The 16,403-nt window shown below is 36.3% G+C and overlaps 1 protein-coding gene across 1 annotated transcript; it reads right to left on the bottom strand.

Moving 5' to 3' along the window:
- Positions 1-3,938: 3,938 nt before the first annotated feature.
- Positions 3,939-16,050, bottom strand: LOC127859774 (receptor-type guanylate cyclase gcy-25-like). Its single transcript, XM_052397282.1, has 6 exons — positions 15,917-16,050; positions 10,765-10,944; positions 8,595-10,504; positions 7,244-7,887; positions 5,948-5,972; positions 3,939-4,315 (listed from the first exon to the last, which is right to left on the bottom strand). Exons 1-6 carry the CDS (start codon positions 16,048-16,050, stop codon positions 4,296-4,298), a joined length of 2,913 nt encoding a protein of 970 aa, XP_052253242.1. The 3' UTR covers positions 3,939-4,295.
- Positions 16,051-16,403: the final 353 nt, after the last annotated feature.

Here is a 16,403-nt window from a genome sequence, read left to right as displayed (position 1 = left end):
AGCATCGCCAAAAAGAGGTGGCGCCCTTGAATAACGACCGTGTAAAGTTTATAATTTATTGAAAGTCCATTTGATTGTATGTGAAAAAATATATGTTTTGCAATGTTTACATCTGTTGGCAAATATACAATACCAAATCAATTAAGAATAGTATCATCAAGTATTTATGTTTATGGTTTGATTTGTTTAAAAAAATGTTTTAGTCATTTTGATAATGATTATGTTACCTGTTTTCATATTTCATAATATAAATGACCTGGACTGATTTCAACATTTCTAATACAGAAGAATTTTTCCTAGACTGTGCTATAACCACATGTATAATAACGATTGGTTGTTTTTGTTAAGAACAAACCAAGCGTCCCTCTGCAGAGGACTATAGCACAATTGACACTGGCTCCAAGTAGCAGATTACGTTTGCGCTTAACCACAACTTACTCAAATTGGCAGACCACCTGGCTTTCAGTGAAAGAGAACTCTCTCGAAGTGAAGGAAAACATATTTGCATGTGGCATACAACTTATTCATGTTGTTTGACAATTAACGTGTAGTGCTTGACAACAGAGTCCCCTAGAAACCATCTTATTACGAGAGCGCTGACGGCGTTGAAAGTCTATTGGCTGGATGCAGTTTCTGATTAAGTAAATGTTAAATGACAGTTGACTGAATGAAAATCTAAAAGGCTTTCAAAAAGAAAAAAGTTTTTAAATAGGTACACATAAACGAAACTAGAAGTTGTGAAATATTGCAACTATCCTATATCAATCTGAAAATTATAAATATATATCAAGGGAGCTTGGTAACATAACATCATGACTATTTTCGAGACGTAACGACTTTTTCATATGGAAGCTTAAGTCAAAGTTATATCATTGTTTTTTCTTGTTTTGGATGTTACTTTTCATTATACTGTTATGACCTCTTTATTTTCATTTAAGCAGAAAGGAACAATTCATTGCTGCTGTTGTGTTGTTGTTGTTATATATACCGTCTTAAATACATACGCAAACTTGTACATGCACGCTGTATATTACATGCAACATAATTTGCAGATTAATATTAAAACACTGTAATTTGACCCCCCCCCCCCCCCCGCGCTCTTGCCACCCAAAATCGCAAGGTCAATGTTTGTCGTCACAAAGTAAAATGATATTACATACCTTAAAAATTCGACAGTCTTCTGCAAGAAACAAGACAGTTATTTATCCGTTAAAGCTATTGAAAGTGACTTACCCAAAGACCTATAGAATACATGTATTTTATAGGTCTTTGACTTACCCCATTAATAATCACATTGGAAAAGTATGTAAAATCAAAATCAAATACGACGGGTTAAAAAAACAACAACACACAACTGAGTATGCAAGAAGTAAGGAAACACTTATAGGAACATATTTATTGTATTTATTTGAATGTTCGCATACATGAACAAAGTTGTGGAACTACGAAATTAAAATCTCGTTCCTATCCACGTGTTTATGGAATCGTTTACAGATTTTTGCCTTTTTTCAAATGTCAGTAGATACGATTGCTTACAAATCTTTAATGTTTTTAATCGACCTAACTAATTATGATAGTTAGAAAAAAGTTTCACACAAAACAACTGATTTCGCCTGTTATTCGAACCAGTGTCGCCAGGATCCATAGGCGGTTGCGCTACCACTGCATACACGCAAACCTTCATGAGCTGTTTCGAAACATAAAACATATTGTAAACGTTATCTAGCTTTTGCCAACAACAGAATTGTTTAACAAACGAAATTTGTTTTATTTTTTAAGAACGTTTTTCACTAAAAATGGTCCTAGAAAAAATCACTTTAATGGTCTTAGAACAATTTTCAGAAGAAAATCTTCTAAAAAAAGTGTCTCGGTGAAACATTGTGAGAATTCGAAAATTCTGTGTTAAATATCTTATCTTTTTCTTCCACAATCCCACATTCGGGCCTTTTTATACCTAGATAAACACGCACCTGACTGCGAGACGAGTTTCTGCTTTGCCATACACGCCAATAGACTAAAAACATTTTTAAAGAAAGATACCCGCTCACGCGTCTGATAGTACCTGAATAGGTGCAGTCGTATTTACAAAGTATAATAAATACTGACGGACCAATTTATGCTAAGACAAACATTTGGTCGGTGTTTATTTACAGACTGACTATATTTCGATACAGCAGAACTCAAATTATGATCAAGCTCGGTAACTTCAACCTTTTTATTAAACTAGTTAGTGCGAGTTAATTGAATCAAGAGCCGTAAGTTATGGAGACAACTTTGGAGTCATTTTCATAGGTAAAAGCACAGCACATGATGTCGTTGGAGAGATCAACGCGATTGATTGGGATCGCACCTGGTGAGTTTTAAGCCCAAGTATTAAACCATTACCAGACACACCACGTAATATTTAATTTATCAGAACAATACACTTTTTCATGAAAAAAGAACAAAACAACAACACCAACAAAACAATTTTCAAAGTGGTCAATTGTTATAAAATCGAGACGCAAATAATTCGAACTTTCAAGATATTAAAAGTCGAAACATTAAGTACATTTATAACTTTCCATAATTATAAAAACAAAAGCGCCCGTATATTATGAATATTTGTATAATAATGTTATCTATGAATAAGTGTCGTTCCAGATTAGCCTCTGCAGTACGTACAGGCTAATCAGGGACGACACTTTCCTAATCCTAAATTAAATTTTTGCTAAGAAGGGACTTCATTTAAACGAAAAATGTCATAAAAGCGGAATGTTTTATCCCTGATTTTCCTGTGCGGATTGCACAGGCTTATCTGGGACGACACTTTACGCACATGCATTATGCCCAGTTTTCTCAGAACACGACTCAAATGATAACCAAACAAGGCGATACAGAAGCAAGAATTAACATATCAGTTAATGAAAAGCCTTTATCGTCACTAAAAACTATATAATCATAAATAACAACTCCATGCAAGGATCCAAGTATCAGGCGACCACGAAATAGCTTGCAACGGATTGTCTTTTAATTGGATGCGAGCCAAATAAAAACACAGTTAAAAACTTCTTTTGAATGCATGGTGACACCGATGTACCATGAGCAATATTTATCTGAACAGACTTGTTATAATTGATAATCGTGGACATTCAGTTTATTTATTTTTCGTTGTTCAAAATAGTAGTGCAAAATTACGTAAAACAGATATGTGTATGCCCTCGCGTTAAATCTAATCACATTGTTCAAGCGATTCAAATCTTGATTACTATAATACAACTGTATAGAAGCTAGCTTTAATATTATCGCTTTTCCCGCGAATAGATGCCATATCAGGAAATGACAATGTGTTCGGTAAACACTCATATTGTAAGGAAACGCCGTGATTTAAACAATTGTACAATATTGCCCGCCTCTGCAAAATGCATAATCAATCACTGTGCAATCATTTTTTATTGTATTACATTTAAATCAATACCATGTTCGTGTCTCCAATTAACACCTGTATCGAACAGTCGCACTTAAATGATAATGCTTTGTGGTAGAATAAATTACTTGATGGCAAATGAGTTCAAATAAACTGATTCATGATATAACATAAATTTGCTGAATCTCAGTTAAATTGAAAACTGGTGAAAGTTTCACACGCCGAAACCATAACTAAGCGCGAAGAGCGTGAATCAACCATTGGGCTGACACCAGACAACCAAGAATGAGACCACGCAACATTTCGTCAATGTAAAGCGGACATGGTAGCTCCTGGCCATTGTGTGCCTTCTATACTGGCCACAGGCACGAGGCCATTTTTTTGCAAGAAGCAGTTAATGTTATTTATGCACAATATGACTATTTCTGTTGAAATTACTATAATATTATATCCTCAAAGTGTGATAACCAGCCCTTAATTAACATGATAATACCATGGAAACACAAATACAATTGTACTCAAAACCAAATGATTGATCTTTTAGAAATATACGATATAACACGAGATAATAGACCGGTTCCACAAATGCAAAATGAAATTCAAATACGTGTAAAGCTAAGTAATTATCTAATGTCGCATTTAGGCGTCACATATTTCGCGCATTTAGTATAGAATACACACATTCGTGTATTACAATGTACGACACCAATCACCACATGGTTCTGTTTGTAATTTTCCAGGAATGAAAATTAATCTGTGAACAATACGACTGGAACGGATTTTTGACTATTCGTGGCCAATCCCCGTATGGACTTAAAGGCCTTGGTAAACCACTCGCCATTGCAGACACAAATCCATCCCCGCACATCGTCGGTATGCACAGCGCGGCTCAGGCACAATAGCAAACATCTGAAATCCGATCGGATACAAAAATTCGCGATTCATAAACAATTTATTATTATCGAAAAAGTGGGGATATTGTATTGATGTGCGTCCGTCCGTCAGTCCGTCCTGGCCACCTGCTCCTCCTACACTATTAGCACTAGAACCTTGAAACTTACATACATGGTAGCTATGAGCATATGTGCGACGGTGACAGTGACGGAATTTTGATCTGACCCCTAGGTCAAAAGTTATGGGGGTTGGGGCGGGGCCGGGTCAGAGATTTTCACTCATTTTTTTATGTTATTTTACATTAACTTCTTCATTTATGCACCGATTTACTTCAAATTGATACTGAGCCTCTCTTATGACAATAAGGTCAATCTCAACTATGCATGGCCCCATTACCAACCCTGGGGCGCCCCGGCCACATAGGCCACGCCCACCCAAAATTGCCTTTTACTATAATTTCTTCATTTCTACACCGATTCACTTCAAATTGATACTGAACCTCTCTTATGACAATACGGTCAATCTCAGCTATGCATGGCCCCATTACCAACCCTAGGGCACCCACCCACATAGGCCACGCCCACCCAAAATTGCCTTTTACTATAATTTCTTCATTTCTACACCGATTCACTTCAAATTGATACTGAACCTCTCTTATGACAATACAGTCAATTTCAGCTATGCATGGCCCCATTACCAACCCTGGGGCGCCCGCCCACATAGGCCACGCCCACATAGGCCACGCCCACCCAAAATTGCCTTTTACTATAATTTCTTCATTTCTACACCGATTCACTTCAAATTGATACTGAACCTCTCTTATGACAATACAGTTAATCTCAACTATGCATGGCCCAATAACCAACCCTGGGGCGCCACGCCCACATAGGCCACGCCCACCCAAAATTGCCTTTTACTATAATTTCTTCATTTCTACACTGATTCACTTCAAATTGATACTGAACCTCTTTTATGACAATACAGTCAATCTCAACTATGCATGGCGCCATTACCCAACCCTGGGGGGCCCCGCCCACATAGGCCACGCCCACCCAAAATTGCCTTTTACTATAATTTCTTAATTTCTACACCGATTTACTTCAAATTGATACTGAACATCTCTTAAAACAATAAGGTCAATCTCAACTATGTATGGCCCCTTTACCAACCCTGGGGCGCCCCGCCCATAATAGGCCACACCCACCCAGAATTGTCTTTTACTATAATTTCTTCATTTCTACACCGATTCACTTCTAATTGATACTGAACTTCTCTTATGACAATACGGTCAATCTCAACTATGCATGGACCCATTACCAACCATGGGGCGCCCCTGGGTCAAACATGTGGCGTGGGGATACGCGTCGGCCTCTGCCGCGCCATTTCTTGTGTTAAACTAGCTTTTTATAAACACAAAAACATGCACATCTCAAACATGAAACTGAAACATTATTATTATTATTATTATTATTATTATTATTATTATTATTATTATTATTATTATTATTATTATTATTATTATTATAATTATTATTATTATTATTATTATTATTATTATTATCAGTAATATCAGTAGTATTATTTTTTTCATATTTATTTCATTTATTTATAAATCACTGTAATTAAGTGTGTATGCTAAGTACTTACCAATGTCGATATAATATTGTTTTTGCTGAAAATATAATAAAACATTTTTTCTTTATTCATTGACAAACGTTAAATCGTTTTCCACCTACCAATTAAAGCAAGGAAAACAATCTAATTTATCTTCAAATTGAATATGTACAACGTCAATAAAGTTAGTATTAGTTCGTATGTGTTTGTACAGTTTATGCGTTTTGCTTCAACTGTCGCACCACTTGTTTATTAATGGAAACCGCTTCCGCTTAAAACACTCTGTTTTTAATGGGAACATGTTTGATTATTCAAACCATTATCGGCTAAATTAATTTATATAAATAAACTTATTTTACGAGAATATTACATATGTAGTATGAAATTAACAATTATGTTTTGGTGCAGCAAAGTTCGACGACTCTTTAATAACGGATGTGTTTCATTGTTCCACTAATTATGAACCCACGTACAACGTTCTTTAATGCGATTAACCGCTGACGAAGAACGACCGTTCGTTGTTGTTGTTTTTTTTGCTAAGCCCATATAAGCGTTTAAGAAAAAATAGTCATGTTTCCGTGTGTTTTTGAATGACAACATATGCAATATTTCCCATGCAAAATAATTGGATTATAAAACATACATAAATGTTTCCACAGATGAAAAAGTGTATATTAAAATGATGGAGAATTTCAACAACGGGAAAATTACATTTGTGATGGAAGATCCGATAAAACGTGCATTCGTTTCATAATTGTACATCTGTGTCAATTATTTATCAAAACAACGTACACTCACAACTATAAGGGCAACATACTGCGCATAATTGATTATTGTGTTTGAATAAGGAACAGTTGTATACTTATTCTACATGAGCCGTGCTCTGTGAAAAGTGGGTTTAATGCATGTGCGTAATGCATGTGCGTAATGCATGTGCGTAATGCACGTGCGTAATGCATGTGCGTTTAATTCATGCGCGTAAAGTGTCGTCCCTGATTAGCCTGTGCAGTTCGCACAGGCGAATCAGGGATGTAACTTTCCGCTGTTATGAAATTTTCTGTTTACAGAAAGTATTTTCTAAGCAAAATCTACTATAGGCGGAAAGTGTCGTCCCTGATTAGCCTATATATTTTTTTTTACCAATTACAACATTTCTGCTATCTCATGTAATAGCATAAACCGTATGAACATTTGGGTTTTGTTTTATTGTTGAAAAATAACAAGTATATCGACCTCAGTGCCTCACACTCGAAATAAGATTCAATTAAATAATTTAAGTTGATAACGATAATTGAATAATTTACACAAAATGGCATTATTGTACATTACCTCGTTGACCTCTTGTATGTGAATGGTTTCTTCGTTTACTGCGCGAAAGGTCTGAAACACGCTCGGCGCCAGTCTGATGTTGCCTGCAGATGAGTTGGCACAAAGGTCACGGACCTCCTCCATCGCCTTACCGAACACCGAAAACTTGGGCTGCTTAGTCTTAACCACGCCCGTAATTGCGGGGCCCAGAGTGATCGCGAACTTCAGCATTAACTCGGCATTGATACCGGATAATCGCTCAGCACTAAATTTTCTTGTAAAATTGAAAATATTCTTTGCAGCCTTAACCGCTTCTATCGCAGCCTTAGTGGCATTATACCCTGTTGCGTCTGAATCAAAAGTCATTCCTATCGCATACACGTTGTATTCGCATTGACCGTGTAGACAATACAGGTTACTGTTCAGAAGGACTTGGTCAAGTGACGAAAAGAAATGTGTCATCAGGTTCACAAACCCCGTCGGCGTCGTGTGCACAACAAGATTTTCCACGTGACAGACGGCGAAAGCCATAAGGCATATGCTCTCGTACTGTGTGCACTGGTATTTCTTGTTGTTGAGCAGAATATCTGCTACGGGAGGTGGGACATTATGGTAAAGACTCGTATTGATTTGATTTTTTATCTTTTCAAACTCGGCCTTCAATTCTGAAAAAGACAATATGTAAAATTGCATTAAGTACTGATTATAGATGTAGTTGTTCTACCCCATGGAATCAATCAATATATTTTAACGATTTGTGTTGTTTTTTTTCTGACCAAAATGTATAATTTTATTGTATATAAATATTTTTGTTTAGCGTCCATTTGATTTTTTTTTAAATCATGGAAGTAATACTGTAAATAAATGTTAAACTATCAACATGACTTTATTATAAGTTATTAAAACAAAGTAAGTTTTTACTGTTAAATGGTTAGTTTTGTTTGGAAAAAACACCAGCAATATCAGACATGAATCTTATGTCATCATTATACGTATGGATGCATAAAGGTCTTAATATCACAGAATAGTTTTTATATAAAAACAAACAGAAACATATATTAAAAGTTAATCATGGAACGGCAATAAAAATATATCTATTAACGACAAAACACACAATTCACAACATTGAGAGCTATAAAGTTTTCGGCTCTGATAAAAACGCCATTAACACGCACATTTATAAAGTGTTCTAAAAACGGTTACCTGAATCGAATTTGTATGGACAATATATATGACTGTTGTACCAAATCGACACGGGAAACACTGTTTATCATGTGATAAATGTACATCCTTTCAAAACGTTCTGCAAATTGCTTATACTTTCGCATTTTATCCTCTTATATCTGTCTGAACGCTTCTTCAATCTGCTTACCGTTATGTTTGGTCTCTAGACCGACCGCGTACTGCTCTAGTGTGTCCGTCATGCAGTCCAGCAAAGAAACGGTGTCTGGAAACTCCTTGTGCAGAGCGACCTCTATGGACGCGGTACTCGGGCGCGAGGCTTGATCGATCTCCCAACAACGTTCCATAATCAACCGGATAACGTTCGGCGTCTTCTCGGTGATACGCGGACGGATTCCGCAGGTGACTACTGCATACAAAATCTCTGTAGGTTTTAGACTTAGCTCTGTGTAGAGCGGTTTTCGAGAAAAGATCTCTTGATAAACCATTGCCAAGCTATAGGAATCTGTTTCTGGTGTGACGTCACTCCGATATTTAATGACCTCTGGAGCTGTGAACAATAGCAGTTCCGCAGACGACTCATCCTCAGGGCTCCAATCAATTGGTAGGATTTTATTGTGACTTGAGTTCGACCTGCTGTGTTTATAAATACAAACTTCGTTCCACGCAGTTACTCTTAGGTTCCACGTGCTGTCGATGAAACAGCATTTGGACGTCAGTCGCCCATGGACAATGTCTTTTCTGTGTAAATATGAGATGGCGCTTACCAAACATTTTGCCAGTATTACAAACATTTTGTCGTGGAATTTAAATTTAGGGTCTCTTAGAATTTCACTGAGGTTGCCTCGCGAGTGACACATGAATACAGAATGCCATGATTCGGTTAGTTGTGTTAAGCCAACTAAGGGCATCACATTGACATGGCTAACGGTTTTAATCTGCCATAAAATCATACGTCTTTGTTTCAATGAAAACACGGGTTCCGTTTTAAGACCGAACTTTATTAAAGTAACATTTTGATGATTTAATTTTCCATATCTTACATAATTCAAATTGTAACCATCTCCGAAATGAATACGGTTAGACATGTCGTTACTTCCGTTTGACGATATAGGAGTCGAAGGTGTGGAATATTGCTGGCCGTCTAACTTTATGCTCAAATGAGGTATTCTCCATGTATTCTTTATTAATTCCCTATGAATACCGTACTGGTATTTTATATAAAGTACGACGAAAATCACCATTACGGAAGTGCCTGCAGAGACGCCGATATACACGTACGTTTTCCACGAGTTATCTTCGGCCAAGGCGTTTTCTAATGCGATTTGCTGCAGCATCAGTTCCCACACATTTTGTCCCTTGCATGTTATCATCTTGAGCGTATGATCCGCAATCAAGTCTGACGTGTGTTTCTCCAGGGCGACAAAGCCCAGCCGTTCCGCCGATATGGCGGCCTGTTCTGACGTCGACAACCACGTGATATACCGTACGAGTTCAATCGCGGAGTCACAGTCCGTCATTGACGTCATGTACACAATAAAATACGTAAACGTTGATAGCGGGTACGCGAATGAACCATTAGTGTTCACAATACTCAGATTGCCATCAGCGCTCACAATGGCGTCTTGGACAGACTGAATTGAGGCGTTTACAATGTTGCCTTGACTGTTTTGCAACCAAGCGTGGTTAATGCTGAAGGATTTAACGTCTGACAAAGACGAGTATGATAACGAGAATTCTGTTGAAAGTACGAGCCCAACTGCGCCGACTGTTGTTTGACCGAATTGTTTTACGACGCTCGAGTTCCAGTAAAATGGAGCCTTGGTGACATAATTGTAACCTTTCGAAAATGTCCCATAATGTTTTCTCCATTCCGGGCTGACCGAAGACAAAGCTGATGTAAAAACGCTTGTACTTCCAGAGTCGTCTGCGCGCGCAATTGGAACTATATTGGCATCCGGAAGTTTAATTTGGGGATTAAGCCTTACAATGTCTGTATGATTCCACGTTTGAATCGTACCGTTGTAGATTCCTGTGACTACATCAAGGTTCAAGACAAGTTTGCTTACATCAGGGACGTTAAACACCAGCACAACGGCACTGAAATAACCGATTTAAATATAAGCAAGGAATGCCTAAGGAATGAAAAATAAAACACGTAGAAATAAATACTGAGCTGCCATAGATTGCCTTATACAAGATGATAAACAATTTGCGTCGCATACCATAAGAAAACTTATTCCAATCATAATACACGTACGATCAATTTTAAAATAATTAATGTATGTACATCATATAAAAGTCTATAAATCATATAGGAGGCACGTACACGACGTTTTCTTCAATTTAATACTACCAACCCTGCCAACGTTTGTACGAGGCGCAGATCCGTGTAATTCGCTTGTTCGGTCTCAGTGAGCATCGCATCTGAACCCGCATAATGCACAGCGGGACCCTTTCCCATGACTCTTTTCTTGCCTTCGCCGCTTCCAACGACTTCGTAACGCATGTCGATGTCAATGTGCGCAAGGCGGGAGATCCTGAAAAGCAAGTGCGTCGGCTATGCGAAATTTCGTTTGGCGCAATACGTGTATATAATACTGGTTACACTATACTCAAAACTTAAGTTGTGCCATGCTATACTCTCTCAAAATCAACCATTTATTTGACGACACAAGTATATGTATGGGAACTTGCAACGACATTATTTATAAGTATTTCTTTGACCGTGTGGTGGAAAAAACCTTGATGTGTACTAAAAATTCACTGTTTTGCTTTTTGGTAAGAGACTTCAAGATTAAACATTTACATTTGACAGTTTATCTTTAGTTGAGGTGCAGCCGGTAAAAAGATTGGCTTAAAACAGTGATATTTGATTCGTTTCGAGTTCTTTCTTACATATCACATGAACAATCTTTTTAAAGGTGATGTTAAAGTAATTGCTTTTACATTGAATTCGATACGGGCATGTTTAAGTATGGTGTCCGCTACAATAGGCATATACTTCGAGTACTGCGTATCGGTGGGTACGTAGTATCGATGATCCGAAACGTGCCAAATATCTGCACCATAACTTCTTAGAACCGGTGCCGATTGATTACCAGTTTTTCCCACGGCATTTTAAACAAAAATACCCGGTAAATGGCCCAGCTATGTGTAAGTATCATGCTCTCTTTTATAACAAAATTCGACGTTATTCACAAAATCTTACACAGGTGCATTAGATTTGATAAGAATGAAGAGAGTATTTTACGGTTTTTGATAGCTTTTTTACCCAATAGAAACATGTCATAGTAAAATGACGCCACAAGGTGTTGTATTTTTACATATCAGTCAATTGAAATAAAATGTTACTTTTTTTCTCGAATATTTTACCTGGCCGTTTCCAATTAATGTTGTGTTTTGTTCATTGGCCAATTATCATCAAATTTGATCTGAAGAGAAGTCGATGTGAAATTGTTAATACTATATTGACACTTAGAGGACTAGAAAGTTCGAATTTTTCGCTAAGTTGCTGTTGCTTTTGCAATATGTAATAATGTTGATATTGTTTTGTCATGTTTTTATAAAATGCACATCTATTATATATTAAACATAAAAATATGCATACTACTGAAATAAAAGGTAAAATTGTATGTATTTTGTTTAACTAACAATAACTCTTATATAGTACACCAATGACAAATCCGAACTTTATGCTAGTAATCTACTAAGTTGCTAACCGTAAATATAAACCGATACGCACTTACTCTTCATAACCAACAAAATGGTGTCCGACCGAAAGCAGAACCCAGCCGATATCGAGATAAAATGTCCCATCACATCATAGTGGAACTTGATTTCTTCACAAAAAGGATAAAATAACAACGAAACGATGTGTTTTCTTTGATTTATTACGATTATTTGTTAATTTGAAGACAAAGGCTTAATACATCGATACGTGTTATCCCCAGGCTGTGTTTGTCAAGACAGCCTTTCCACATTGCCTGCCTTTAGATTGGTCATGAAGATATGTATACGGAGGTTCCTTCCCTATATCTGATTCAAGTAGGTTATTACCGACATAAATTGCTGAGAGATTGAAAGATTTGCTGCGGGTCCAGGGTAGCTTATATAATAAGTAACATGTTTATGATTATTAGAAAATTGATAACATGTTTATTAAAGACTGTGACTGTATATAATTAATTCTAACACAATTAAATCTTAACTGCCGAATATTGATGCGCGTTTAAGCCCAATGAGTGTTTTGGTTAAACGGTCTTTGACATTGTACGTGCTGAAAAAATGAAATGCGATAACTCTTTCTATAATAAATATTGACAAATAAAATAAATTATGCTTCAGGTATAAAAGAAAATTATGCTTCAAGTATATTTTTTACAAAACTTAAAAAAATATTTTAGCATCTATTAAAAAGACATTTTGTATTTTCCAAGCAATGATCTTGGTTTGTATTTATTATTTAGATATAGTATACAATTATAATATTTCTCTTGCAATAAAACATAGGTACATGATACTGTAATATTTATTGCAATTATAAATCTACGTTGGGCATTAGGTGATCATTATGCATTAACCTTTCACACGTGACACTCTCACGAAAACATTTTTATTTCGTGTATATTTAAATTTATATTTGTTCGAAATGATATATTTTATATTTACTTCAAACGCATGCTGTTATTGTATATGTATGTTTATGACAATGTGCTTTATATGCTTAAGTTTAATAAACTATTTTGTTATGTTCTGTTCAATAATAACACTTGCTAATGATGGTGAATTTTAAATATATGTACATGTATATAATATGTGTACGTTTAAATATCATGGACGGCGAAATTTAAAACTGTGATTTTTCATAGTGTAGAACAATGTATGTCGCATTTGAATTATGAAAGCAATTTTCAATCCTTGATATAGAGTAGTGCGCATCAATTAAACAGTTAACACTTGTTTAAATGATTTTTATTGGAGTCGCGTTCTGAGAAAACTGGGCTTAATGTATGTGCGTAAAGTGTCGTCCCAGATTAGCCTGTGCAGTCCGCACAGGCTAATCATGGACGACACTTTCCGCCTAAACTTGATTTTCGGTAAGGAGGGACTCCCTTGTAACTAAAAATACTATACAAGCGGAAAGTGTCGTCCCTGATAAGCCTGTGAGGACTGCACAGGCTAATCTGAGATGACACTTTACGCACATGCATTAAACCCAGTTTTCTCAAAACGCGACTCATTGATGGTATGCTTGCATAGTTAAATTACGGTATCATGTTAACGCGTGAACCAATATTAAGTTATGAATAATTGATTATGTATCTGGCATGGTAATTCATTTGCCATCAAGTTGATTCTGATTTGATAGTCTCTATAAATTGAAGATAATTTTACACGCATTTGTTATTCTTGCAGAATAGAGTGCCATAAAATATTAATTTGTTGACGAATGATTAATTTCAGATTTTGAAGATCACTCGTCAAAATTACACTTTGCAACATGAATAAATAATAACTACAATGATACAAATTTCCGCGTATTTACATATTACCTTGTTCCGTTAAGGCCACTCGTTATTTTGTCGACCGCTGCCTTACTTGGGCGAAATCACGACGCAAGCACGCGAGATGACGATATGAGATCGATATAGTATTATCGCGAGCTCGCATCATAATATCATGTGTTCGCATTGTTTTCCGTTTCCTCGACCGAAGATTCTCAAAGTTTAAGACTTTGAGAACACGATTAAAAAAAGCAACAAGATAATAATATCGCGATCTCATATCCTATTATAGCAACCTCGCAACTTGATCTCGCTTCGAATTATTGCACCTTAAATTGTTATCTTGCAATCTCGTCTCGGAATTTTGCACTATCGCTCTTTAAATTACAAAGACGAATACGCGAAAACATGATACGAAGGCATGAGAATATGATGCGACATTGGGAAGATGCAATGCGAGATTAGAAAATAAAATGCAAGAAAGCGGAACAACGATGCCAGACCACGATATGAAAATCGCGATTTCGTATTGTGATATTGACTGAGCTATGGTCGGAAACGTGAAATCTCGATTTTAAGTTGCGGTCTATAATATGTCATTAGCAGAACCAACTGTAGGCGCGCTATGGGTATACTTTATTTTGAATTGTACATCGTAAACAATAAATGTATAAGTGGTTACAACAAAGACTTCTTCTACTTCTACTTCTACTTGTTACTCCCGAACAATCAATCCTGACTATGATTGGGAGGCGCTGTCAAGAAAACTGTGTTAAGAATAAAATATTAGTGCAGATTAACAGTTAAAAGTTCAAAGATAAAAGTGTGCAAGATTAAAAACATAGTAGGGTGGCTAAACTGTAACTGTCACCAGCCTATCTTTTAAGATATCTAGGCTGGGACTGGACTTGACCTGGTGTGGGAGACTATTCCAAAGTCTTAGGGTTCTCGGGAAAAAGGAGTTTAGGTGGTACTGGGGATCAGGAAGTTTAGGTTTCGGGTAGGGGTGAGGTGGTCATGGTCAACGTAAACAAGGTGGTACTGAATTTTATAGAGAAGGATGAGGGAGGTTTGGAGTCTGCGGCTTTCTAGGGTGGGCCAACCAAGCTCATTAAGCATATGAGTAACGCTACTCTGGAAGCTATAGTTGCTACAAACATATCTAGCCGCAGCTCTTTGAAGCTGACAAGAAAAGTTGTATTAATTTATTGAATGTTATACAATATTATACAATATTATACCTTTCCAACTATAATCACGCCTGCATTTTGAATTGTATACGATAACATTCACAGATCAAACGTACGCCAATCTCGTTGAAAACTGACTTCAAAACTGACAACTTTAGTTGATTGCATAGGCGAGAGATTGTGGTTGGTTGTGCTTGGTCGGGTAATATTTTTGACGATAGGTGTTCAGTTATTTATCGGATACTGAAGCAGAACAATACACTGTCCATGTTTTATAATCCTTGAGTGACATTAGAAACAAACATTAACTCAAATGAAGGGTAAAATTAGTAATGTGGAACATTATTGTACGTGCATTATTCTATTAACTCGTACTAATTGACTCTAAGTGTAATGAGTTGTAATGAGTTTAAGTTATGAGTACTTAGGCTTCAAAGCCTACATATTCACTGCAAGAGTTGCTCAACAAACTTATTGTTTCTACACTTTTACGCTCCTGAAATTTTATACGAGACCTATTGATTTTTAAATTAATTTTATGTTTTCCTGGTGTATCAAACCACCTTAAATGAAGAAATTGAAATCAAATTAGAATTATTGCGCGTTTCACCATTTTCACGTGCAAAAAGATGAAACCACACCTACACCATGTGCAAAAGCGCCCCAGTGCCACGGATGACTTACTTTATCGTAATCATGCAAAGAATATAGTCAAATGATCACATGTTCAATTTTAAATCAATATTTTAACTCATTACTGAGATATTCAAGTTTGAAAAGTGTTGCGTTAGAAAAGTATCCAAGTGTATAATTACCTGTATGCATTTATCCACTCGCTGTACACCTGACTCGGAAATGACGCTCCGGCTCCATACAGTGTCGCAGTTTTTCCCGCCACATTTACAAGTGTCACGAGGAAAAGGTATATTATGGTGAATTGGTTTTTCATTGTTAGCCTGAAAAGATGGACGAATACGGTTTACAAAATCAACATTAACTGTATTACATAGTTCATATTTTAATATGAAATGTGTAGTCTTAAATTTTTAGTGAGTAATATTCCTTTAACGTTATGATCAAATCTACGGAAACATTGTATCGCTTCGTTAAGGCTACAAAACATTAACAACTCAGAACCATAGTAGAGTTTTTGCTGCCTGTAAAACACAATTTTAAAGTATAATGGTATCGATGTAAGCTTTAAAAAATGTCAAATCGTAAATGGTCCAAACTGTATTAAACCTTTCAGACTGCTGTTGAATGATATAGATTTTCATTTAATACCTATTTATTTTTTTAATT

This window comes from Dreissena polymorpha, chromosome 15 (assembly GCF_020536995.1).
Source record: "Dreissena polymorpha isolate Duluth1 chromosome 15, UMN_Dpol_1.0, whole genome shotgun sequence".
In the NCBI taxonomy this organism is placed as follows: domain Eukaryota; kingdom Metazoa; phylum Mollusca; class Bivalvia; order Myida; family Dreissenidae; genus Dreissena; species Dreissena polymorpha.
Note: the sequence above shows the minus strand (reverse complement) of the source record. Positions and strands in the feature narration are given on the sequence as shown.

Bases quoted from the DNA above. Each gene is read 5' to 3' on its own strand.
- LOC127859774 (XM_052397282.1), bottom strand. From the start codon at position 16,050: ATGAAAAACCAATTCACCATAATATACCTTTTCCTCGTGACACTTGTA. The intron at 10,505-10,764 runs GTTGGTAGTATT...CGGTTATTTCAG, and splicing joins CTCGTACAAACGTTGGCAGG to TGCCGTTGTGCTGGTGTTTA. The intron at 4,316-5,947 runs GTAAGTACTTAG...ATCGGATTTCAG, and splicing joins ACAATATTATATCGACATTG to ATGTTTGCTATTGTGCCTGA.